General features: G+C 37.4%; 3 protein-coding genes across 8 annotated transcripts; 2 read left to right on the top strand and 1 right to left on the bottom strand.

Annotated features, from left to right (window-relative positions):
• The first annotated feature begins 24 nt into the window (after positions 1-24).
• itpkca (inositol-trisphosphate 3-kinase Ca) lies at positions 25-10,943 on the top strand. The gene is made up of 7 exons (XM_055180224.2): positions 25-724; positions 5,379-5,478; positions 7,154-7,367; positions 7,680-7,884; positions 9,170-9,271; positions 9,529-9,600; positions 9,679-10,943. Exons 1-7 carry the CDS (start codon positions 356-358, stop codon positions 9,883-9,885), a joined length of 1,269 nt encoding a protein of 422 aa, XP_055036199.2. The 5' UTR covers positions 25-355; the 3' UTR covers positions 9,886-10,943.
• Positions 10,944-13,413: 2,470 nt separating this feature from the next.
• On the top strand, positions 13,414-18,422 carry LOC129424066 (uncharacterized). Of its 4 annotated transcripts, none has more exons than XM_055180629.2 (10): positions 13,414-13,507; positions 13,588-13,691; positions 13,821-14,080; positions 15,268-15,837; positions 15,948-16,110; positions 16,247-16,358; positions 17,374-17,508; positions 17,797-17,905; positions 18,060-18,150; positions 18,276-18,422. In XM_055180629.2, the coding sequence occupies exons 1-10, from the start codon at positions 13,417-13,419 to the stop codon at positions 18,420-18,422; spliced, it is 1,782 nt and encodes a 593-aa protein (XP_055036604.2). In that variant the 5' UTR covers positions 13,414-13,416. The 4 variants fall into 4 exon arrangements, with proteins under 4 accessions (XP_055036604.2, XP_055036605.2, XP_055036606.2 ...); XM_055180630.2 differs by having other exon boundaries at positions 15,948-16,119; positions 18,072-18,150; XM_055180631.2 differs by having other exon boundaries at positions 15,948-16,119.
• A 575-nt stretch (positions 18,423-18,997) lies between these two features.
• meiosin (meiosis initiator) lies at positions 18,998-24,155 on the bottom strand. 3 transcript variants are annotated; one of them, XM_055180634.2, is made up of 11 exons: positions 23,956-24,125; positions 23,422-23,540; positions 23,221-23,328; positions 22,932-23,036; positions 22,815-22,898; positions 22,615-22,717; positions 22,189-22,400; positions 20,726-20,808; positions 20,009-20,262; positions 19,246-19,335; positions 18,998-19,157 (listed from the first exon to the last, which is right to left on the bottom strand). In XM_055180634.2, exons 2-11 carry the CDS (start codon positions 23,510-23,512, stop codon positions 18,998-19,000), a joined length of 1,290 nt encoding a protein of 429 aa, XP_055036609.2. In that variant the 5' UTR covers positions 23,513-23,540; positions 23,956-24,125. The 3 variants fall into 3 exon arrangements, with proteins under 3 accessions (XP_055036609.2, XP_055036608.2, XP_055036610.2); XM_055180633.2 differs by having other exon boundaries at positions 22,815-23,036; XM_055180635.2 differs by lacking the exon at positions 23,422-23,540 and having other exon boundaries at positions 22,815-23,036; positions 23,956-24,155.
• Between the last annotated feature and the right edge of the window lie 90 nt (positions 24,156-24,245).

The raw sequence follows: 24,245 nt of genomic DNA, 5'->3' as shown, positions 1-24,245 counted from the left end.
GCCATAATTGATTTTCAGCAGCTCTGTATCTTTAAATGGAAGTGGGCGGGGCTTAGGCGTTGCCGTTTAACAACGCTGTGACAAAAAAGTGTAGCACAGAGCAAAGGTTACAGCTTTACTCTATCGTGGAAACGCTAACAAGTGCCGTTTATTTAATTTATAAATGATCTCGAACGGTTTTTACATGTGGTCGCGACAATAAGGAGCTTTACGCTGAGAGTGGCACACACCAATATTTTGTTTATTTTCTGCAGCTGCGCGTGCAATACCTCGCGTGAAACGGTTCAGCGTTAGATTTGCCCTAATCTTGATTAACCCACCGACAATCCCAATGATTCTATAAATCAAACGCGTGATGACAAAATCGCCTGACACTCCAGCACCCTGCCCGGGTATGGGTGACCACCACAACCATTCAGAGGAACATGTGGGGCAACTCTGGGGACGCGTGCCTGTGCCAGAACTGGTGGTAACATGTGAGCCGTGTGTCACCCAGCATTACCCCCACGGACCATCTCATCATCCCGACGATGAATCCATCTGCTCGGACAGCGGGCTCAGTGGCTCTCCCGCCTCGTCCCTTGCCCTGCGGAAGCTTTCCAACGCTTCGTCCATAGGTCTGTCGCCCGCTTCGTCTTTTGAGGACTGTGAAGAGGACTTCATGGGTTACGGTGAATATAATCAGACGCGGGACGGCGGACTGTGTCCTGGTGAACCGGTCACGGTGAGAGAACAAAATCTAGTGTTATTGTTTCTCTATTTATGGTACCACGTTTGCACCTTTGATGTGACGCACCGATTTTTCAACTCGTACAAAAATTAAATTAAAATTACTGTAAAATTCCTAGATAAGTTACTACTGTACCACAAAATTGTAGGCTACTATACTACAGTAGACTAAAGTAATTATATTATTCTGTAGTATACTCACTTACTTTAGTGTAGTATACTACAGAATACTACAGTTTACTATAGCATACTATTTTTCATTAGAAAAAAAAAAACTGTTGGGGAATACATGGATACTATGCTTAATTTGAACCTCACTATAGTAGATATTAAAGTATACTACAGTATTTACTACATTTTATCAATTTACTATAGTTACTGTATATGTTATTTATTAGTTTAAAAATATTACAGTATAAATACTATAATAGACTACTGTATACTACATTTTAAAAGTAACTTAATACTATTAAAGACACCTTCCTGTAGTGTGTTGTGGGCCTTATTCCAGTAGAATTTCAACGTTGTTAATGGTTCCCATTTATCAGATAACATCCCATGATAAAGCCCAACACTTTACCAGTAGAGACCATCAGAAACCATTATTGTTCCTATTAAAACCAATACATCTTCCATTATAACCATTAAATTCCATTAAAATGGCTTTGATTTTTTTATTTTAGAAGTGATGGCTTAAGGTGGTAATACCATAGTACATAGTAAACATTCAGTAACACACTATATTTATTTGCAATGAAAACAGTATTAGAATACCATGATACTACCTTGATACATCTCCAAATACCATGGTAGTTTGTGTTTTGTCGTTGCTGTTACTGCAGTTTCAGTTTAAAACAACAATAAATGTAGTAACGGGTATAATTACGAAATCTAGTTACCCTAATAATTTTGTGAAGGGCAAACATGGATTGCATGAATGATTGAGTTACCCTTACAGAAATTAACCATGGCAGTCTCACAGTTATCTTAGATTAACCATAATGTTTATGGTAAACACTGATAATACAAATGGTAATAAATGTGACAAAACCATGGTTAGTGCACTTTTACTAATAAGGGGTTTTTACTAAAGGAAAATAAGTGTGGGCGAGTCAGAAATATGCAGTTGTTAAGTAATGTTCTTCTGATGATGACGACTGATTAACATCATTGGCATCCGGTTAACATTGTTGAATAGCTACTTCTGGGTTACCAGCATTCTATCACGCATTTCTGAACTTATGTTTTATCTGTGGTTAAGATCATACTGTAGTCAGGTATACATACTGTAGCACTCTAAAAATTGCTGGGTTGTTTTCGACCCATAATGGGTAAATATTGGACAGAAGAACACACCGCTGGGTTAAAATTTACCCAACTGCTGGGTCATTATACCCCATGGTTGCATAAAACAACCCAACATTGGGTCATTTATAACCAAACATTGGGTTATTTTAACCCAGCATGTGTTCTTTCCAATATTTACCCATATAGGTAACCCAGCCATTTTTAGAGTGAGTTAACATTAAAGTTTACAAATATCTCTTCCGAAGTTACGCAAAGAATGTTTATCTTTACGATCCCATAATGACCAAAGTAAACAATATAGGTGTTTCTCAATGTCAAGAAAGGATCCTCAGAAGCCAGAAACATCCGTCAAAGGACTGCTCCAATGTCGAGGATCCTCGGAATTTCAAGGACTGAGTCCTTCGTTCGAAAAATATCTCATATACAGGAAAGGATGCATATGTGTAGCCTTTGCGCTCTCAAATCACCCACAATCCTATGCCTGCAGTGCCGAAAGCAGACATTTCACTGACTTAATGACGCAATGACAGGCACTTGCTAGCCTGTTCCATTTACGTGTTCTCCGAGTGCTAAAGAGGAGCCTCATCTTGCCTCCGAAGGAAGTGACTTGGAAGGACCAGTCCTGCCAAGGAAGTATCCTTGACATTGAGAAACACCTTATGTCTCCAGTATACAAAGGCTACAAAAGCTAATTTATTATAACTATAGAGATGGTTTAACAAATCTGATTTGTGTTCTTTCTCAACCACTTCTATTGCTGATGATGTGACAAATTGCACCTTTTGAGAAATTCATTATATTAATCAATGCTTAATGTATGTCATTGCTCAATTGAAACTAAACTTATGTGGTCAACAAATGAATGAGCCTCCAGCTCTGTTTGGAAAAAGGCTTTTCTGATTTGTTCTGTAGAATTTCATTCTTGTCTGACTGGTTTTCCATTGCCCAAGAGTGCAAAGAGATCACGGTGAGATTTGGCCTTTATCAGTAGTTTACCTCATTTAGTTTCATTTTGAAGTCTGCCACTGTGATTATAACTTGATAGACTTACAGAATTGTTAATTTACCCTGAAGATTCAGCCATGTATCCAATAGTAGGTTAACCAAGACAAGGTTCAGTTTTCCTACACTGATGGAGGCTCTGGTATTATATACAGGCGGATTTTTGATACAATATGTGCACGCAGGTTGGAAATGGAGGATTTCAACAAGGTTTTTCAACAAAATCAACAATGGCTTAGCAAAAGTCAAGAATGTTTTGGAGACGTGGGGATAAGTTGCAGAGATTCATTGATCCACTTGCTGATGGCTTGGATGGACTGATCTAGTAGTTCGACTTCATGAATTTCATAGCAGTGTGGGATAAATTCTTTGAAACTCATACTAAGCATAAAGCTTTATTTCTTTTTAGGGCCGATTTGAATTGATCTTTAATTTAACAAAACAATATCGATTTGGAAAACCCTGAATCGATTCTTAATGTATGTGTTTTACTTCAGGGCTCGTAAATTAAGGATAGCCCAATGGCACAGGGCGAATGTGAATTGATGCTCAGGACAGTCACTTGCCCGCATTGTCGTGAAAATTTGCAAGTGTTTTAGGCCTTGCCAATAAAAATGTAAGCAAAGAAGACCCGAACCACCAAGTTTTGTGCTCATCCGCCAAGCCTCATCTCAAGGCTTCAGACAGCATGCAAATACTGGGTTCATGTTTCCTTGCTGTGGAACTGACATATTTACACAAAATAAAAATAAAAAATGTATTGTGAATGTGAACACTTCAAAAAGAAAGTGCATGTGTAACAATATATTGGATCAGTGCATTACATGTAGGTCTTAAAGGATTAGTCCATATTCTTAAAAAAAAAAATTAGAAGATAATTTACTCACCAGTCACCACCATGTCATCCAAAATGTTGATGTCTTTCTTTGTTTAGTTGAGAAGAAATTATGAGATTTTTCTCATTTTAATGGACTTTAGTGGACTCCAGCGCTTGGCGGTTTTAGTGCAGTTTAAAATTGCAGTTTCAAAGGACTCTAAACGATCCCAAACGAGGCATAAGGGTCTTATCTAGCGAAACGATTGTCATTTTTGGCAAGAAAAAAATGCACTTTTAATAACTTCTCGTCCTCCTCCGGTCATGCGACGCACCAGCGCAACATCACGTAATACGTCATCACGTCAAGAGGTCACGGATGACGTATCGAAACTACGCCCCAATGTTTTACAAGTGTGCAGAAAGAGGACCGTTCCGACTTGTATGTGGAATGATACTAATTTATGTCTTTGTGTCAGTTTATTGTTAAAAATGGGCCGCAAATATCCGTTTCATATATGTAACACGTGACCTTGCCACGTCATTACTCAATTACGTGAGGTCGTGCTGGCTCGTCACAGGACCAGAGGAAGACGAGAAGTTGTGGTTTAAAAGTGCATATTTTTTATTTTTCTTCCCAAAAATGACAATCGTTTCGCTAGATAAGACCCTAATGCCTCGTTTGAGATCATTTAAAATCCTTTGAAGCTCCGTTGAAACTGCATTTTTAAATTGCATTAAAAAGTGTTGGGGTCCATTAAGGTCCATTAAAATGAGAAAAATTCTGGGATGTTTTCCTCAAAAAACATAAATTCTTCTCCACTGAACAAAGAAAGACATCAACATTTTGGATGACATGCTGGTGAGTAAATTATCTGGATTTTTATAAGAAAATGGACTAATCCTTTAAAGTGACAGCACACCAAATACATTCCATGTCTGCAAAAATATTTTTTATCAAATATTAATAACAAATTAATGTTGAACTTGGACTGAATGAAACAAAATCAAATCGAATCCATCTAATAAAGAAAAATCAAATTGCCAAATTGGTTGCAATACCCACCCTAGTTATTTTATAAATTGTGCCATGAAAACTATATCAGCAAAACAATGACATCATGCTGTATCAGTACTCGCATTTAATTGGCATGATTTAAAGGATGTGATGCTACATTGGTTCTTACATTTTATAAGGCTGCAAAATAAGTGCCATTTGTAAATGTTTTATGAATTTCCTTCTACAATTACCCATTTCTTAATTGCTGCCTCTCGCTATTACTCGATGACTTTCTGTCCAAGATTATTGTCAATGATTTGCCACATGAGGAAAAACTTGACGCATGATTAATAGAAGGGTTTGCCTATCAGAGGTGAAGAGAATGAACTCAAAAGCCTCGTGCGGTTTATTGTATGAGGAAACAAACAGATGACTACCTAGCAAGTCACTTGAGATCAATTGTGTCTTGTGTAATGTGTCATTTTATCTCATTCATGTGTTTCTCCTATATCTCTCCATTCTCAGACTGATTCATGGAAAAAGTCAAAGATTACGGTGAACTGGTCGCCCTCTTCAGTGCCAGTGAAGAAACGCTCACCCTGGGTGCAGGTGGTCGGCCATGCAGGTTTGTTTAATCATCTATTAGATCTTTTTTGGCGGTGCTGATTTCATTTACTTTCCAATAAATGTTTCTTTTTATATTATTTTATCTTTTGATTTGGGAGTCTAAAAGCTCTTGATTGAATTAAGATTCATTTTAACTCTTTCCCTGCTGGCATTTTTTAAAGTTGCCAGCCAGCGCCAGCATTTTTTGTTTTTCACAAAAGTTTAATGCCTTCCAGAAAGTTTTGTCTTTATATAAACATACATATCTCAAATGAAAGAACAGACCCTCTGCTTTCAAAACAAAAAATGTTTCATCCTACCTTTATTTTTTCTCTTCTTATCACCTCTCAGATATGGGTAGGTTTCTTCAAAAATTCCAAATTTTAAGCAAAAAGCTGAGATAATTGCGTTTTTGAGAAAATCAAAGCATACAAAGAGTTTGAACTGTTTGCCCTAATGGTACATTCACACGGGACAAAAGCCTTAATGCTTGACGAAGGCCAACAGCCAATCATAGTGGCTGCAACACATGCTCCAGTCTTCCATAAACGTAATTGGCTGACTCTGCCTAGGTTATTTGCATAAGGTGATCTGATTGGCTGACGCACGCGTTTCCGCTTCAAAAGTTGAGAAGTGTTCACCTTCTGCCGCAAGCAACGGCAGTGACGCACTGCAGACGGATCCACAATTTTATACGTTGTGCAAGAGCGCCACCTGGTGGTGGATAATAGCGGAAATACAGATTGCCAGAAAAACTCATCATTGGCAAGAAAGCGTTTTCTCTATATGGTGGGGAAAGAGTTAAAGGTAGGTTAACACATTTGATCCAGAAACATTTTTTAGTTATGCTGGTTAAGTCTCCTCTCATCCTGAAAGCAATCACTATGTTAAGTTGTTTAAATGTATTTGTAGAAATTTATGTCATCTGTGAAAGGCGTAGGACCAAAAAATGTTCAACCAATCATAGATCTCGGTCCGAACGAACGTTGCCTTTTTTGTCCCTCATCCGTAAGTGTTATTTGAATGCCACCATACTAGTTACTACGTTTACCCAACCGAATATGTGCTTTAACTAATTCTGATGTAAAATCGTTATTTATTTTGGTAATGTTATTCACTGTTGAATGAGACATGAGATGTGACCGTCTGATCTGTGCATGTTCATGTATGTTGGATGACGATTTGAATGGAGGGATCGTGATTTCATTGCTAGTCAGCTACCGTTAGCACTTTTCAAAATGTGATACCCTACCTTTAATTATTAATTCCTTCCCAAATAAAACTTGGAGCATTAGATCTCATGATCTAATTTTGAGATTAGGAGCATTATTGTAGCCATAAAAATGACCAAAATGGGTTATGTAGGTTTAATGCTGTAAATGATAGATTTCAGGTTTTTCTGAAATGAATGATTTCAAATGCTGAAATGAATTATTAATACCATGTTTTATTATTTTTTAACCAAGAAAGTAAAAAATACCAGAGGTTGATTTTAATCTTTAACATGGTCTTACTCAGTCCATGTTAAATATATCAAGTTTGTATTTTTACAGAATGTTATTTACAATATGTAATTTTGGTTTCTGTATGTGTTGCAAATAAAACAAATGACTCTGTTTTTTCTTAGTGGTTTTATTGCTGTTGTGGATGAATCTCTATCATTTGACTCAGCATTTTTTTATTTGGCACTTTAGGAAACTTTCAGACAGACAGTGATGGACGACTGCTGAAGAAGTACTGTGAGTGTGAGCAGCTGTGTTTTTCGAAACTCATGAGCGATTCGCTGCGGCCTTTTGTTCCTACGTACTACGGCGTGACTCAGCGCGATGAGCAGGATTACAACCTCATGGATGACCTGCTCGCTGACTTTGACTCTCCCTCCATCATGGACTGCAAAATGGGAAGCCGGTGAGGAATGTCATGATTTTAGCTGATATCCATAATATGGTTACCCACATAAGAGAGGATTCTGGGTTAGGATGTTTATTCAGCATCGGAGCACCTGACTCCCTGCTGTTGTGTTTGTAATTTTAAGAAAGCTACTTGGATGACAGTGTCCAGAGTTTGATAAACTTTGTGAAGGAAATATGATCGCCGGTGTGCGACGGCTCTGTTTATATCTGATACAAGGACACTCCTGTTAGACCAGTTTCAAAGACAACAGACATAAGATTTCCATAACAAGCATTTATCCTTTTTGTAATGTTATTTGGGGTTTAGGACATACCTGGAGGAGGAGTTGAAAAAGGCCAGGGAGAGTCCTCAGCCACGCAAGGATATGTATGAAAAAATGATTGCTGTGGACCCAAACGCCCCTAGCGCTGAAGAGCGAGCCCTGCAGGCAGTCCTCAAAACCAGATACATGCAATGGAGAGAAACCCTGAGCTCAACGGCCACGCTGGGTTTTCGCATTGAGGGTATCAAGGTAAAAGATATGAACATGTGCTTTAAGGGTCTCTATGAATAAATGACTCGTGCCAATACTGATGGTATCAGTTTACTAGTAGTTACAACTATTAGGGGCGGTTTCCCAGACAGGCCTTATCCTTGTCCCAGACTAAAATGCATTTTTGAGCTGTCTTAAAGGAATAGTCAATTTTCTTAAAAGAAAAATCCAGATAATTTACTCGCCACCATGTCATCCAAAATGTTGATGTCTTTTTTAGTTCAGTCGAGAAGAAATTATGTTTTTTGAGGAAAACATTGCAGGATTTTTCTCATTTTAATGGACTTTAATAGAGCCCAACACTTAATACTTAACTCAACACTTAACAGTTTTTTTCAAGGACTATAAACGATCCCAAACGAGGCATAAGGGTCTTATCTAGCGAAACGATTGTCATTTTTGACAAGAAAAATTAAAAATATGCACTTTTAAACCACAACTTCTCGTCTTCACTGGTCCTGTGATGCGCCAGCGTGACCTCACACAATACATCATCACGTCAAGAGGTCACAGAGGACGAACGCGAAACTCCGCCCCAGTGTTTATAAGGGTGGAGAAAGAGGACTGTTCTGACGTTGTTGTATGTGGAATGATGCTAATTAATGTCTTTGTGTCAGTTTATTGTCTACAATGGTCCACAAATGTGCGGTTCATATATGTAACACGTGACCTCTCTCCGTCACTACGCATTTACGTGGGGTCGCGCTGCCGTATCACAGGACCGGGGAGGACGAGAAGTTGTGGTTTAAAAGTGCTTTTTTTTCTTGTCAAAAATGACAATCGTTTTGCTAGATAAGACCCTTATGCCTCGTTTGTGATCGTTTATAGTCCTTTGAAACTCCGTTGAAAAAAACTGTTAAGTGTTGAGTTAAATATTAAGTGTTGGGCTCTATTAAAGTCCATTAAAACGAGAAAAATCCCGCAATGCTCTCCCCAAAAAACATAATTTCTTCCCGACTGAACAAAGAAAGACATCAACATCCCGGATGACATGGTGGTGAGTAAATTATCTGGATTTTTTTTTTTTGAAAATGGACTATTCCTTTAACTAAAAAACAGCTCGCACTCACATATCTTAAAATATCTGTGCCATTGTTTTGTCTTACCAGTAATGTTTATTGTAAGGTATGTTTGTTAAAACTACGTAAATGTGCTAATATAACTAAGGCCTAGTCCTGGCTTAAAGTAAACCATGTTTGGGAAACCTCCCCTATTTGTTCTGGCTCACAGTATAATGACTTTTTAATATTGTATCTGTCTTCAGAAATCAGATGGCAATTGTAACACCAACTTTAAGAGAACAAAGGACAAGGATGAGGTGGTCCAAGCCCTGGACGACTTTGTGGACAATAATATGCTAATCTTGGTATGAATTTCTGTTAGGGATGGGCTATTTATTGAATATAAATATAAGCATGTTGCAGAGATTTTAAATGCTCTTAAATTTGACCATTAGGGTTTGTGTGCCACTTCCCAGTCTCAAAGCTTACACCGAGCTTTTTAAACAAACATTTTGGGATTTTAAGCTTTGTTGAACAGCCCTAATGTGTTTTCTAACCATTAATGCATTTCTTAACTATTATGCAAACAAGTTTGTAATCGTTTCATCTCTTTTCCTCACAGAAAAGCTACCAACAAAGATTAAAGGAACTACGAACTGTGTTGGAAAAATCTGATTTCTTCAAAGCACATGAGGTCAGCTTTGTTCTCCATCATTTTACTTCTGATGTTAATATGCAACTGGTATTAAGCACAGCCTGTTTTTTTTTACAGGTGGTGGGCAGCTCGTTGTTATTCGTCCATGACCATACTGGCAAGGCTGGAATCTGGATGATAGATTTTGGAAAGACTGTGCCCATGACATCATCTCTAACCCTGGACCATCGCACCCCATGGGTGGAGGGCAATAGAGAAGATGGGTACCTCTGGGGTCTAGACAATTTTATTGACATTCTGAGCAATATGATTCAAGAAAACTGATGGGGACATCATTTTCAAGATGGTCAGTTTCTGCACCCGGTTTCGGGAGACAACATCTGTGATGAATAGGATTAATGGTAGAACATTTATTACAAATCTAACTGACTAACAAACACATGAATTTACCTTGCTGATGTTGTATACTCTTCACTACATAGTTGTTTTCACACCTGTGGATTTTACACTGTAAATTGTTTTTTATTTAAAGCAGTTTGCTTTTATGTATATTGGTTTGAGTAAATGATTAGCTTAATTTGACAAAGTTTAATCTTGCACATGAAAATCATTGCAGTTGTTTGACTTACATGAGGAGTGCTGGAAGGTCAAAGTCTGTGACGTTTTCCTACATCTTAATTTTGTGACCAAATGAAACTGATTTGTGAAGTAGTTAAGTATGAACTGAATCGAGTGTTTACTAATCTGTAGCTGAATCAAGACAAATCTTCATCTGAAGAACAAACACACCTCATGCACAACATCTCAGTACTTTTTCGTTTTGTGTTTTAGTCCGGGCTGTTTTAATGCTGATATGCATATCTCTCACAGTCGTGAAAATGTAATGTTTTATTATCTGTTGATGATGTCTGTAAACACTGTTTTAAATCACACTGCACACGGGGTTAAACTGATTTTATTGCGCACATTCCTACATTTGCATGCAAGCAGGAATTGCCTGCTAAAGGTACTGTATAATATTTACAAGTCTTGCTAAACCTGCTAAACAAACCCTGTAGAAAAATGAAGGTTGCCAATGCACATTTTTGACATCAGAACGGTACACAGTTTTTGAGTCGGTACTCGTATGCACTATAAAGTTTGCACTGGTAATTTCTCTCACTTCATTGGTGTTTTGTACTGTATACTAGTTGCATAATATTTCATTTCTACCTGACTGTGATCATAATAATTGAGAGCTTTGTCTTGTTAGCTTTAGTTAAGGATTTTTGCAATTCTGGTTACTGGATCGCTGTGATAATGTAAGATTTTTTTTCTGTGCTGAATAATTTTGTAAATGTTTTACCTTGCTGTCAGCACAATAAACATGAACATTTTGTTAACGCGATGGATTTTTTATGTTTCAATATTATAAAGACACCAGACAATATTATCTGTCATTTGCATGTTTGCAAATGTTGCATGTTTTTGAAAATACGTTCTTGCATTTACATTTAGTCATTTAGCAGATGCTTTTATCCAAAGCGACTTACAAATGAGCTAACAATAGGAGCCATTAGAGCAACGTCAGAACAGCAATACATAAGTGCATTAGAACCAGTCTAACATAATATACACAGCCAAGGGTTAGTTTGAAAATCCTTTATGTGAAACAAAATGGGAGATTTTTATTAAAATGCTCAGTTGGTTTTTAAAATAAAAAATGTTTATCAAAATAAATATAAATACTTTGTGCCAAACTATTAAATGCTTCATCCAGAAGTGTCATGATACAATGAAACTGCTTCTGAGGGTGGGACAGTTTCAACAATTGAGGAGCTCGGATGCAAAAGCCGCTGACCGCCACGTCTATCAAAAATAAGATAATGGTATTAACCGAATGCTTTTGGCACATATTATTTGTTTATTTAATAACTGCGCTACAAAAATGCTTAATCCTAGCCTTAGCCATTCAGAAATACAGCTTTGTTGGCAGAATCTGTTAAATGCTTTGTCGATTTTTCAGCAAAGTCTTTTAAGTGCACAGAGGACAAATGTGAAATGAATATGGATCATATTCAAACTTGGGTCCCTTGTGAATATTTGGACCTGAATACAATCTAAATATGGCAGTCACATGAATCACAGCACCCCCTTATGTGTGGTTCAGTCTTTATTTTTACATTCTGATTTTCATCATTTGCAATGTTTATACACCGCAAAAAATGACTTTCTTCGTATTTTTGTCTTGTTTTCAGTAGGAATATCTAAAAATTCTTAAATCAAGATGTATTTTCTTGATTTACAAAATTACCTAAGAAAATAAGTCTAGTTTTTAGACAAAAATATAAAATTTAGGGTTAATTTGTGCTTAAAACAAGCAAAATTATCTGCCAATGGAGTGAGAAAATTTTGCTTAAATTAAGTGTTTAAGAAAAAAAGAAAACCTATTTTTAGATAATTTCTCTCCCCATTGGCAGATATTTTTGCTTGTTAAGTATAAATTTACTTAAATTGTATATTTTTGTCTATAAACAAGACTTATTTTCTTAAGTCATTTTGCTCATCAAGAAAAAGCATCTTAACTAAGTAAGAAAGTGTACACTGCAAAAAATGATTTTCAAGAAAAAAAATCTTAGTATTTTTGTCTTGTTTTCAGTAAAAATATCAAAAAATTCTTAAATTAAGATACTTTTTCTTGATGAGCAAAACCACCTAGAAAATAAGTCTAGTTCTTAGACCAAAAATATCAAATTTAAAAATCTGACAATAGGGTAAGCACATTTTTCTTGAATTTAGTGTTTAAGGAAAATGTTCAAGATTTTTTGGCTTACCCCATTAACAGATTTTTTTTGCTTGTTTTATGCACAAAATTTCTTAAATTTGATATTTTTGGTCAAAAAACTAGACTTATTTTCCTGGGTCGTTTTGCCCATGTTAATTTAAGAATTTTTTAGATATTTCTACCGAAAACAGACAAAAATAAGAATTTTTTGTCTTAAATCATTTTTTGCAGTGTTGTTTTATATTTAGTGATTTTGCAACTGTTTGCTGACTTGTTTACTGACTTATTTTTTTAAGAAGTGGAGGTTTTTGGCAAGAAAGCTTGCATGCATTTAGAGGGTTTTGCAGCAAAATACAGTCAGATTTGTTAAGTAGCCTACCAACGAAATTACATTTGTGAAAATAATGCATTTCAGAATTGACCTTTTCATTGCCCTTAAAGTGAAATTACTGAACCTAAACATAAGAGCCTGATTAAAAAAAGTTAATTTACAGTACAAGAAAACACGTCAGATGCACATAGAGGGTTTTGCATCTGAACTCCTTCTGAATTGTATTTGTTAAAATCAAATAGCCTGCAGAATTTCTAGGAACAGTCCTGTTAGCAATATACAGGAATCCACATACTAATCTTATATTTTCAATTTATTTTGAGGCACACAAAAGCATTTAATGTTGCCTGGAGCAAACAAGCACAGCACTAACAACAGCCACCAGACTTAACAACACAATCCCATCCTCTGTTCATTCAGCTGCTGAAGAGCCCACAAAGATCTTCTCTCCGCCCGCTCTCTTGAATCGGAGCGCTCTGTACCATCATTTGAATCTCTCCACAAAAAAAATCACATGACTTGGAGACACTTCGAGTCTTAAATTCATCTCGCATGCCTTATTAGTTTTCATGTGTCTTTTTTAATTAAAAAAATTAGGTTAAAAAGAAAACCTTTGAGTCCAAGATGTCTGCGTTCTGGGATCTGAATTACACCGCGTCTACAAGTCCTCCAAAGACACCACCTCCTCTAAACTTTTCCAGGTCTGAATTTAGCTACAGCAGCGGTATGAGTTTATGATCTTTTACATTGTAGTTCACCCATGCAAGATGGACATGACAACCTAGATTGGAAATCAAGTGATCAAGTGGAATTCACAAGATTAAATCCCTCCAGAACAAGAGACAGTACAGGTGAGGAAGCAAGATTTGTTTTTTTGGTAGTGATATGACAACGTGATGGAAACATGACTGCTTTTGTCTTGTTTTATAAGGAGAATGGCATATGATAACAGCCACACGTTCACTGCTTGGCAATGAAAGAGAATGCCATAGGGAAGATTCACAAGCACGATGGTCATACAACAGCTTGCCAAGAGTGAGTTATGATTTTACATAAAATATGGTTTTGATTAAAGTTACTTTAGCATATGGATAAGTAAAGAAATCTGTGCATTTACTGAGTTTTGGTTGTAATATTAAGAAGAATATATATTTTGTCTTGTAGGCGCATTTTCTCCAGCCAAATAGAGACTCGAGTGCATTTTCACCCTACACCAATAATTTTTGGTCACCCAGGAACACTCCTGAACTGCACCCGCTGGTACAACCCGGTTTCTACAGTCCAAAAATCCAACGCTCCAAACATTGTGATGCTGCACTGTCCATAAAAAATGCTATAAAAGGATCTTCTACGAGGAACATGAAAGAATTTAATAGTCACACATTGCCTCTTCCATGCTCAAGGACTGCTGTTCTCACACATGGGTGAGCTTTTTAAAAAACTTATGAAAATACCCCTTTGTATTATTTATATTTACATTATATATGGTATATAACACTATGTAAACAAATAAAAGCACTTTTCTGTAGCAATAGTCAGGAATAAAGGTACAAAAGGTGACACTGGGACAGTGGCGGCTCGTGACTGCTCATCCGAGAGGCGCAAATTCAAAATAAGTGTTTTGAGTGTCATGCATGTTTCTTGTGTTTTCAAAGTGTGTGTTTGTTGCATCGTGCGAGCCATGTGCATCACGTGTTTTGTCAAGATAAGTGCCTGCTGCACACCATTTATGATAAAAGAGACGCTCACGTTCACCAAATACACGCAAGACACTCCCCTTAACACTAAACTCTGATTACGCATGAGATTATGCGAGAATCTGGTGAATGCAAGCGTCTCTTTTATCATAAACCCTTTGGACGCATCTGCAGCAGGCACTTATTTTGACAAGACACGTGATGCACATAGGTTAACTTGACGCGCAGAACACATATTTTGAAATAAGGAACCACACACATGACGGGCTACATACATTGTGACGCACATTGCAAAAAGAAGTCACCGGCCGCCACTGCATTGGGATGGTACCCTTTTAAAAGGTCCCAATATTTACCATTTAGGTACCAATAAAATTGCACCTCCAAAGACCCAGTGACAACTTATGTACCTTTATCTGCAAGTGTAGTGCGGAGCTACTGGCCCTGGCAACAGGAGGGTCATGGGTTTGATTTCAGGACTGACCAAATGTTTATCTTGAATGCACTGTGTGTGGATCAACGAATCTGTGAATAAATACATAAATGTCCTTTCAGTTATCTAGACACCTCCTTTCCCTCCCACCCGTGGGATCCCTCAGTAATGGGTGGGACAGTTACTAAAAAGTAGGACATTCTCAGCATTGGCTTGTTCCCTGACCGATATATAAATAAATTTAACCAGCACTTTCCAGTCAGTTGCTGTCCATTCTTGGAGCCCAGATTCTGATGGCTTGCATTTGCATAATGATTCCTCTGCACAACATGGATACTTTTAAATAGGATCTAATGATGGGTCTGTCTTTGTGCTTGCATTGTGCATTTATTTGCAACATATGCACTGTTTATCTGTTTGCATGTTTGTATGTCTCTACAATATGCGTTTTTCTATATTCTTTGTGTTTTGTATCTGTTAGCCCCTTGTGCTGCAAGCCGCAAAAGGTTAAAACATCAGTGGTGCAAACGCCACCTTTGATGAGAGCTGTGATTTCTCAAACCCCACCAAACTTTGATCAATCCAGCAAGAAGAACTTCAACCAGCGCTTCCAACAAATAGAGGACCATCGCGGCAAAAATGTCGACCACGGTTTGTCCAATCTACAGGAGCCAAATCTAAAACTTTATAGAAATGATCAATCTGCGACTTGGAGTTCCAGTCATCTATCAACCAAACATGCTGCACAAAGCCAGGATTTATTCACTGAGATTTTGCCTACCACAAATCATCTTTCTATCAACACCCATTTGTTTCCTGAGCGCCAGCATGCAACCGACCAGCTTGCAAGTTTGCCAAAGCTGAGTCAGGAGAGATTTAGTCTGAGTGTTGACGGTGGCATTAAATCCTCTCAGAGTGACCCAGACCAAACCTCACCTAGCCAACCACAAATCAGCTTGATTCAACCAGACAGCAGCCAAAAACAAACTATAGATTTTAGGCATCATGAAGACTGTGATGTCGGAAATAACTTCAAAAATCATGTGAAAAGGCGAGAAGCTATGTTAGTATGAGAAACAAATGTCCTAATTTTAGCCAAACAAAATCTATTTAATATTTTGTAAACATTAAAGTAACAATGTCTTCATTTATACTATTCAGTCAGGTAGAGATGAATTCAAAGAATGTGTTTGGTCAGCCTCGAATGATTGCATCACTGCGGGAAGCGTGTTCCCCACGACCTATTCGCAAGAGCACAGTGCTGGAAGATTTGAAAAAACTCATTGTGATGGATGAGACAGAGGATGACCCTCAGCGTGATCCAGTATGTAAGGTATTCTCATGCACAGCAGTAAACAACCGAGGACAAAAATGTGGAAAAACACTATTGTTTTCCTGAATGCTGGTATGTTAGAAGTATTGCTATAGAAATTTGTAACCTGTTTTCTGTCTCTTTCTAGTCATCTTTTCAACAAAAAGAGGCAGGGCTTTGTGCCAGTCCTTTGTTATCCAGTCCTGTAAACCAATCGTATCCAGAACCCACACCCACCCATCTTTCCATGCAAAACACAGGCAAGCATTATTCCTTCTCCTGTAGCACATTAAAGGGTTAGGTTACCCAAAAATGAAAATGATGCCAATCCAAACCCATATCACTTCTGTAGAATTCGGTAAAATTTGAAGAAGAAAACTTTTTCATGCAGTTAAAATGAAGACAGAGATTGAAAGATTTTTTTTGGCTAAAAAAAGGAAAAAAATCTCTAGCAGTGGTATGAATTGCTTTTCAACTGTTTTATTTAAAGGTGCAGTGTGTAATTTTTAGAAGGATCTCTTGACAAAAAAAGCAAAATTATATACAAAACTATATTATCAGGGGTGTATAAATTTCATAATGAACCATTATGTTTTTATTACCTTAGAATGAGATGTTTTTATCTACATACACAGAGGGTCCCCTTACATGGAAGTCGCCATTTTGTGCCGCCATGTTTTTTACAGAAGCTCTTAACAGGCAAATTGCAAACTGAGTTGTTGGTTGCAATTTGCAACCTCACCAGAAGATGCCACTAAAATTTACACACTGCACCTTTAAAGGGGACATTTCACAAGACTTTTTTAAGATTTCAGATAAACCGTTGGTGTTCCCAGAGTACATATGTGAAGTTTTTGCCCAAAATATCATATAGATCATTATTATATCAAGTTAAAATTGTCACTTTGTAGGTGTGTGCAAAAATGGGTGTGTCATTTTACATGCAAATAAGCTGATCTCTGTGCTAGATGGCAGTGGCGTGGTTGGATAGTGCAGATTAAGGGGCGGTATTTTCCCCTTCTCACATCACAAGGGGGGACAAATTTCACGTTTTTTTCACATGCTTGCAGAGAATGGCTTACCAAAACTAAGTTACTGGGTTGATCTTATTAACATTTTCTAGGTTGATTAAGGCCCTTGGGACCATATTTTAGCACTTAAACATGAAAAAAGTCAGATTTTCATGATATGTCCCCTTTAAGTTTAAAGTGGGTTAAGAAGATATTTGTGTTCAATGCCAAACCAAATGGACATTAACTAGGTTTTTTTACCCAGAATGCTGGGCAATGCCTGAACAGACTGAATGTGAGGTATTGGACCAAGACCCTGATCCCGAACCCATGCCCCTACCAAACACAACCTGTCAACTTGACTGGGATAGTCTGGTTGAAGCAGCCCAAGCCTATGAGAGTAAGTACAGAAGCAAAATTGTATATGATGCAACTTTCCTTGTGCCCCATAAAGATGTTCAACGCATGAACTATGAACATGCTACAATAACATAAAACCCATTTTCTGCCCTCATTTTGAACAGTACTGCATTTTTAATCAATAAAAACATTTATTTTTGTGAAATGCATTTTGTGCCTGTGCTGTTTCTTGTGCTGCCACTTAGGTTTTGGAAATTAATGCAGTCACATTCATGCACTTGTATATCAAAATGAACGACTTAATGATTGCACTATATTTACTGTACAGTACAAAGGATGGCAACCCTTCTGTCACAAATGAGTCCTGCATCAAGCAGGCCAGGAACACCATCACAACACCATCACTCCAATCCCTCATACAACGAAGAAGATACAGAGTAAATTGACCATTTTCTTTTATCTGCCAATTATTTTCATGTAATGCAATTTTGGTAGCAATTTTCAGCTGCCACCACAACAGTATAACAGGAAATTCATGTTTATGTTATGTATGTATGTTCATTGCATAAGTAATGCACTTAGAAACTTCAGTTTTATTTACAGTGATATTTTTATTGACTTTCCTGACCAACTCTCGCACCTGGAGGGGATGCTTAGGAGATTGAGCAGTGATCTACTGAAGGTGAGTTTCATACAGTTATAAATGAGAATGTCCTCTGATAGGAGACAAACATACTCATCCGCACCATATGTGCCTCTGTCCTCTGACAAATATGCTCATTATCATGTGTCCATTTGTGTCCTCAGGAGAAGAGGGACAAGGTGGCCCTGCTGGCCGAGGTATTGAAGCTTCGCATAAGCAACCAGCATCTGAGAGAGGAGTCCCTGTGTGCGGTTTCGCAACTACACAAAATTTACGAAATTTTAAAGGCAACACCTGGAGGGGTCGATTGAGCCAGAAGCAAAGACATGCAAATATGCAGAGAGAACTTTTAATAAAGATGAAATAGTAGCACAGTACAAACCAGAACATAGTTGAAAAACGGGTTATAGATATTTGAATGCTTCTTATTGTATAATTAGACTAAGTTAAGGCTGTAAAAACATATAAAACATTATAATAAATATATAAAATAAATAAATAAATAAATATAAATACAAGCTTAACAATTTTCCTGTATTATCAGTTATAAAATCGAGAATGTTTTCTTTTATCAAACAATGTAACGTCACAATGAAAACATGGGCTTCTGTTGAATGATGATAAACTGTATTAAAAACACTAAAAATATATAAATATGTTTAAGTATGATGATTACAGTAGAACTATAAAAACATAGTAAAAATACAATAAATTATTTTAATAATTGTAGAATGCTATATATATATAAAATACTTGAAATTGTGTTTAATCACAACAGTGATTAATGTTAACTATATCGAACTATAAAGTGCTACTGTTTGTTTTGCTATGAACTTTGATGACTATTGTTTACAGAACAAAAGTATATTTTCACAGTGCCGTATAGCTAAATGAAGTGTAAGGATCGTCGTTTGATAGCACAATAGGTGTCTTTTTGAGCCAGTAACCTGTGGAGTGGACTGGGTTCATCTGCCTCTATTCCTTCATCTTGTGTTACAGTACGCACATTGCGGTTGTTTTGACAACTGAACTTCCAGGCTTTCAGGCTAAAAGAGAAAATAGAGAGAGGTGTTCGTATAATAGTTCACTATATCAGACAGTATACAGAAGATTTGGAGGATGCAGAAGGTCTACCAGTATAAACGTCTCTCCTGCTTGGGCATGACGTGCCATAGATGGGCTAACTCTTTGGTGACTGTGGTGGATGCTGTACCAGGGTGGGACCTGTTTCAAAATAAAAACGTTAGATTATTATTAAAATTTCTGTGTAATTTCTAGACAAAATTGAACTGTAAATATGCCTTTCAAAACTCCCACATCTTTGTTGTTCGGCCAAACAGATAGTCCTATCCCAAACTCGCACTATTGGTTAAAGGTGCATTGTGTAATTTTTTAAAAGGATCTCTTGAACGAAAAGCAAAATAATATACAAAACTATATTATCAGGGGTCTATAAAGACTTTTATGATGAACCCTTATTTTTTATTACCTTAGAATGAGACATACATACCGAAGATCCCCTAACATGGAAGTCGCCATTTTGTGCCGCCATGTTTCTACTGAAGCCCTTAACAGACAAACTTTTTTACGAAGCTGTCTCCGAAGATGACATGTTTGTCTGGTGGTGGCTACCGTAGCTTCTCTATGCGTTTTAAATGCGATGGGTGAGCAGTTAACTGAGGCATTGGTTGCAATTCTCAACCTCACCACTAGATGCCACTAAAATGTACACACTGCACCTTTAAACCAATGTTACATCAGGCCCCCAATATAGTATATTTGGGGAGGGATCATAGTGAGTGATTCTCTTAAAAAGATCAAATTTACCTTTAATATTTGTAAGGGTCTACCGGTAGCTGCGTTATTAATATTATGATAAATAAGGGCTGGTACACACCTGATATACACTTTTCTGTTCATTCGGCAGAACATAATAAATCCATTCACACATTTCTTCTTGGTGCTCGGATCTTCTGTTTGAATACGTCTTTTTCCCGCAGTGCGTCTTTGCTTAGATGCTTTTCTTTCTTTTTTCAAAGGTACAAAATGTTCTGGGGTTGAGATTTCATCCTCTGAAACTTTATCCCCTTCCTCAGTTTGTGAGGACAGACAGCCACTGCCAGCACTTTTCACAGGAGTAAAGGGTGTCTTCTGTTTATAAAGTATAAAGAAGTTACCATAAATAGGAGGTTTACTAAAAATAAATATTTCAATATCTTTTGGGGAAAAAAATACAGTGGGGTCCAAATGTCTGAAAGTGAAAAATGCTTCTTTTATTGCATACATTTTGGAATGTCATAGTATTAGATGTTTCCTCCTTTTTATTTGCATTTGCATGCACTTGGCCTGGCATGAATGATATCTCCTCACCATTATTTGTGAGTGTTTCAATCTTGTGTGTCTCAGTGGATCAAGAACATCTCACATTTGTATTTTAAAAGTTACAAATGTGTCTCTCAAAGATTTGTTACTGATGATGTTATCACTGTAGTTCTGCATTGTTTAAATGTTTATTTGCAGGTTAATATTCCATTTTAAATCTTAGATTTTCAATGCACCTAGACTTTTGAGCCCCACTGTATATTCAGGCAACAAAATATCATGTTTGGCCTACTATTTTTTCTGCTGTTCTGCATAGCATCCTGGGACTTTTTAAGTCTGTAGATTCTGGTGTGACCCACACATCCTCGAATAATGCTGTTGTGGTGAAAAAAGGTTGCACGGTCAGCATTACAGCAAAGCTGTCTTGTTTGTTATTTCATACTATCATGTCCCCATTTGGCTTTAAGCAGATCTCACTTGTTATTATTCCATTATGTGTACCATTAAGGCATTCATTTAATAAAAAGTGTGAATGCTAATCTACATTATTTAACAATACACTCAGCTGAAGGATTATTAGGAACACCTGTTCAATTCCTCATTAATGCAATTATGTAATCAACCAATCACATGGCAGTTGCTTCAATGCATTTAGGGGTGTGGTCCTGGTCAAGACACACCCCATGAACTCAAAACTGAATGTCAGAATGGGAAAGAAAGGTGATTTAAGCAATTTTGAGCGTGGCATGGTTGTTGGTGCCAGACGGGCCAGTCTGAGTATTTCACAATCTGCTCAGTTACTGGGATTTTCACGCACAATTTCTAGGGTATACAAAGAATGGTGTGAAAAGGGAAAAACATCCAGTATGCGGCAGGCGAATATTGCCTTGTTGATGCTAGAGGTCAGAGGAGAATGTGCCGACTGATTCAAGATGATAGAAGAGCAACTTTGACGGAAATAACCATTCGTTACAACTGAGGTATGCAGTAAAGCATTTGTGAAGCCACAACACACACAACCTTGAGGCGGATGGGCTACAACAGCAGAAGACCCCACCGGGTACCACTCATTTCCACTACAAACAGAGGATACAATTTGCACGAGCTCACCAAAATTCGACAGTTGAAGACTGGACAAATGTTGCCTGGTCTGATGAGTCTCAATTTCTGTTAAGACATTCAGATAGTAGAGTCAGAATTTGGCGTAAACAGAATGAGAACATGAATCCATTATGCCTTGTTACCACTGTGCAGGCTGGTGTTGGTGGTTTAATGGTGTGGGGGATGTTTTCTTGGCACACTTTTGGCCCCTTAGTGCCAATTGGGTATCGTTTAAATGCCACGGCATACCTGAGCATTGTTTCTGACCATGTCCATCACTTTATGACCATACTCTGATGGCTACTTCCAGCAGGATAATGCACCATGTCACAAAGCTCGAATCATTTCAAATTGGTTTCTTGAACATGACAATGAGTTCACTGTACTAAAATGGCCCCCACAGTCACCAGATCTCAACCCAATAGAGCATCTTTGCTTCATGCCCTGGTGTGCATCCCACAAATCTCCATCAACTGCAAGATGCTATCCTATCAATATGGGCCAACATTTCTAAAGAATGCTTTCAGCACCTTGTTGAATCAATGCCACATAGAATTCTGAAGGCGAAAGGGGGTCAAATTAGTATGGTGTTCCTAATAATCCTTTAGGTGAGTGTATGTCATCTAATCTAACTGTTGTCCTGTAATGCTTTACCCTGTAGTGTCTCTTGTCCTTCAGGAAGGAGAAAATGGTTCAGGCCCTGAGATGGTGATGAGAGCAGTGACGGGCTGAGGATCAGGTTGTCTGCTGTCCTCACAGATGGGTGCCGAGGCTGTGTTGGTGTTTCTGGTAGCATTGTGCGAATCAGCAAACGCTTCTTCCATGCAGTCGGAAAAGCTCCAAGCATGGGGTCTCTTAGAAGAATCCTTAAATGTAGAAAAACTGTATTAGTTACAAAGCAAACATCTTTAAAATGAGCTGTCATTTCTTGATATTCACCAAAATTATAAGAGGAAAGAGCCAGACAGGAAGACTTCTCTGTTCAACAAACATCTCATTTAACCAACCAGCTCTATCCAGCAGGTTTCCAAATCACTTGTTTAAAAGCTTGTAAGTTGTTACAATAAAAAACACACAAACCCTGATGGAGGTGTATCTAAAATGTTTCTTCCTGGACTTCCACCCTCATTTCCTGTTTGGTCTTCACAAACACTACAGGAAGATTCATTATCCACCGAGCTCCCTGATAACAAAATACCAGTTATCTTTTAACTTAAATCACAGTTTGTGGTGTAAATGTATTCTTCATTTGGCTTAACAATAGATGTGATTTCCTTTACCTGTATTGAAAGAGGTGGATGTAGAATTGGAGTCTAGAGAACCTTGTGATGGTTCTCTGTCCTCCCCAGGCCACGTCTCTTTGTCTTCTGCAGTCTGAACTTCGGATGAATTATTGTGTCCATCACACACACTATCCTTGGGTTCTGGCTCCTCAATAGCAGTTATGAAAAATCTTTCTGTGCCATTGTTTTTATGGTCCCTATTTTTGCCATTCAACCATGCTATTTAAAAATAAATAAAGCATAAGTCAAAATACTTTTTTAACAATAGGGTGACCTGCAAAAAAGGGACTGCGGCATGGTCAAAATCTAACCCCATGAGCCGACAGCTCTTAAATGCCTGATCATATTCTCAGACCATTTCCCCACAGTTTTGACCGATAAAGCATTTTACTGAATGTTTTACCTGTAGTTTTGTTTAGGCGACTATAGGTGTGCTTGTTTTTGGCTGTAAGGAATTGTGGTGGTGTACCAGGTTCTGGCATTCGAGTGTCTTCGCTCTCCCTCTCTGCATCTTTAGAAGGACAGAGATGATAAAACTTAAAACTTTAGATGAAGTCATACTTTTGTATCATTGTATTAAGATAAAAGCATAAAAGAAACAGACCGTTCGTATTGCTTTTAGGAAGGCAATGGAGGGGAAGGTGACTTTTCATACTATGAATGTGACTCTGGACAAAGTCAAAGCAATGCATCATCGCATCTCTTGTGGTCACAAAACTGGAGCTGTGAGTCACGTGATAATGTTTTAAACAAAGATTTTGTACAATCACTGTTAGGCCTATGCACTATTATATTTACGACACTATTCTTGCAAAGTAACAAAGGAAAAATACTTTTTATGAATTATGCTCATAGAGGACTGAAATTTTTACCAGAGCACATAAATTTTTTTTACTTGAGGTATAAATAAATTATTATTTATTATGTTTAATGGCAATCTATTACATAGAATAAGTCTGATGTTTGTTTCACGATCTGTTAATTACAAATATATAACAATTATTTTATCTTGCATGATATTAACGTTATGGAGGTAGCTAAAGAAAACATCTTTGATCGTTGACAAGTCTCTTTAAAATGTTCTCTGTAAATTAATGCATATTTTGACGGATATTTTGCTCTGTACATGAGAACTTACCTGTATTATTCTTCATGCGACGGGAGTTGTTGCACATAATACTGTACATTTAATAATACAGCAATTAAATTTCCAGCAGCTGAGAGCTTTTCAGCTGTGATTGGACGAGCAGAGCCAATCGGCATCAACGCCTGCTCTGATTGGCTAACACGGAGCCTCAAACTTTGCCCCGTTCACCCAGAGCTCGTGAATTTATTGGATGTGTGGTTACTAGGTTGTTGCCTGGCCTTTAAAGTTTCTTACGAACATTTGCGAAATAAAAATATGCCAACATTATTTTTTTTTTACAT

This window comes from Misgurnus anguillicaudatus, chromosome 9 (assembly GCF_027580225.2).
Source record: "Misgurnus anguillicaudatus chromosome 9, ASM2758022v2, whole genome shotgun sequence".
In the NCBI taxonomy this organism is placed as follows: domain Eukaryota; kingdom Metazoa; phylum Chordata; class Actinopteri; order Cypriniformes; family Cobitidae; genus Misgurnus; species Misgurnus anguillicaudatus.
The sequence above is the reverse complement of the archived record's forward strand: the minus strand, read 5'-3'. Positions and strand labels throughout refer to the sequence as shown.

Excerpts from the sequence above, each read along its gene's own strand:
- itpkca (XM_055180224.2), top strand. The coding sequence starts at position 356 with ATGACAAAATCGCCTGACACTCCAGCACCCTGCCCGGGTATGGGTGAC. Across the intron at positions 725-5,378 it reads GTCCTGGTGAACCGGTCACG|ACTGATTCATGGAAAAAGTC; the intron begins GTGAGAGAACAA and ends CTCCATTCTCAG. Across the intron at positions 5,479-7,153 it reads GCAGGTGGTCGGCCATGCAG|GAAACTTTCAGACAGACAGT; the intron begins GTTTGTTTAATC and ends TTGGCACTTTAG.
- LOC129424066 (XM_055180631.2), top strand. The coding sequence starts at position 13,417 with ATGCAAGATGGACATGACAACCTAGATTGGAAATCAAGTGATCAAGTG. Across the intron at positions 13,508-13,587 it reads CAGAACAAGAGACAGTACAG|GAGAATGGCATATGATAACA; the intron begins GTGAGGAAGCAA and ends TTGTTTTATAAG. Across the intron at positions 14,081-15,267 it reads ACTGCTGTTCTCACACATGG|CCCCTTGTGCTGCAAGCCGC; the intron begins GTGAGCTTTTTA and ends TGTATCTGTTAG.
- meiosin (XM_055180633.2), bottom strand. The coding sequence starts at position 23,512 with ATGATGCATTGCTTTGACTTTGTCCAGAGTCACATTCATAGTATGAAA. Across the intron at positions 22,718-22,814 it reads ATCCACCTCTTTCAATACAG|GGAGCTCGGTGGATAATGAA; the intron begins GTAAAGGAAATC and ends TTTTGTTATCAG. Across the intron at positions 19,336-20,008 it reads AACAGAAAAGTGTATATCAG|GTCCCACCCTGGTACAGCAT; the intron begins GTGTGTACCAGC and ends ATTTTGAAACAG.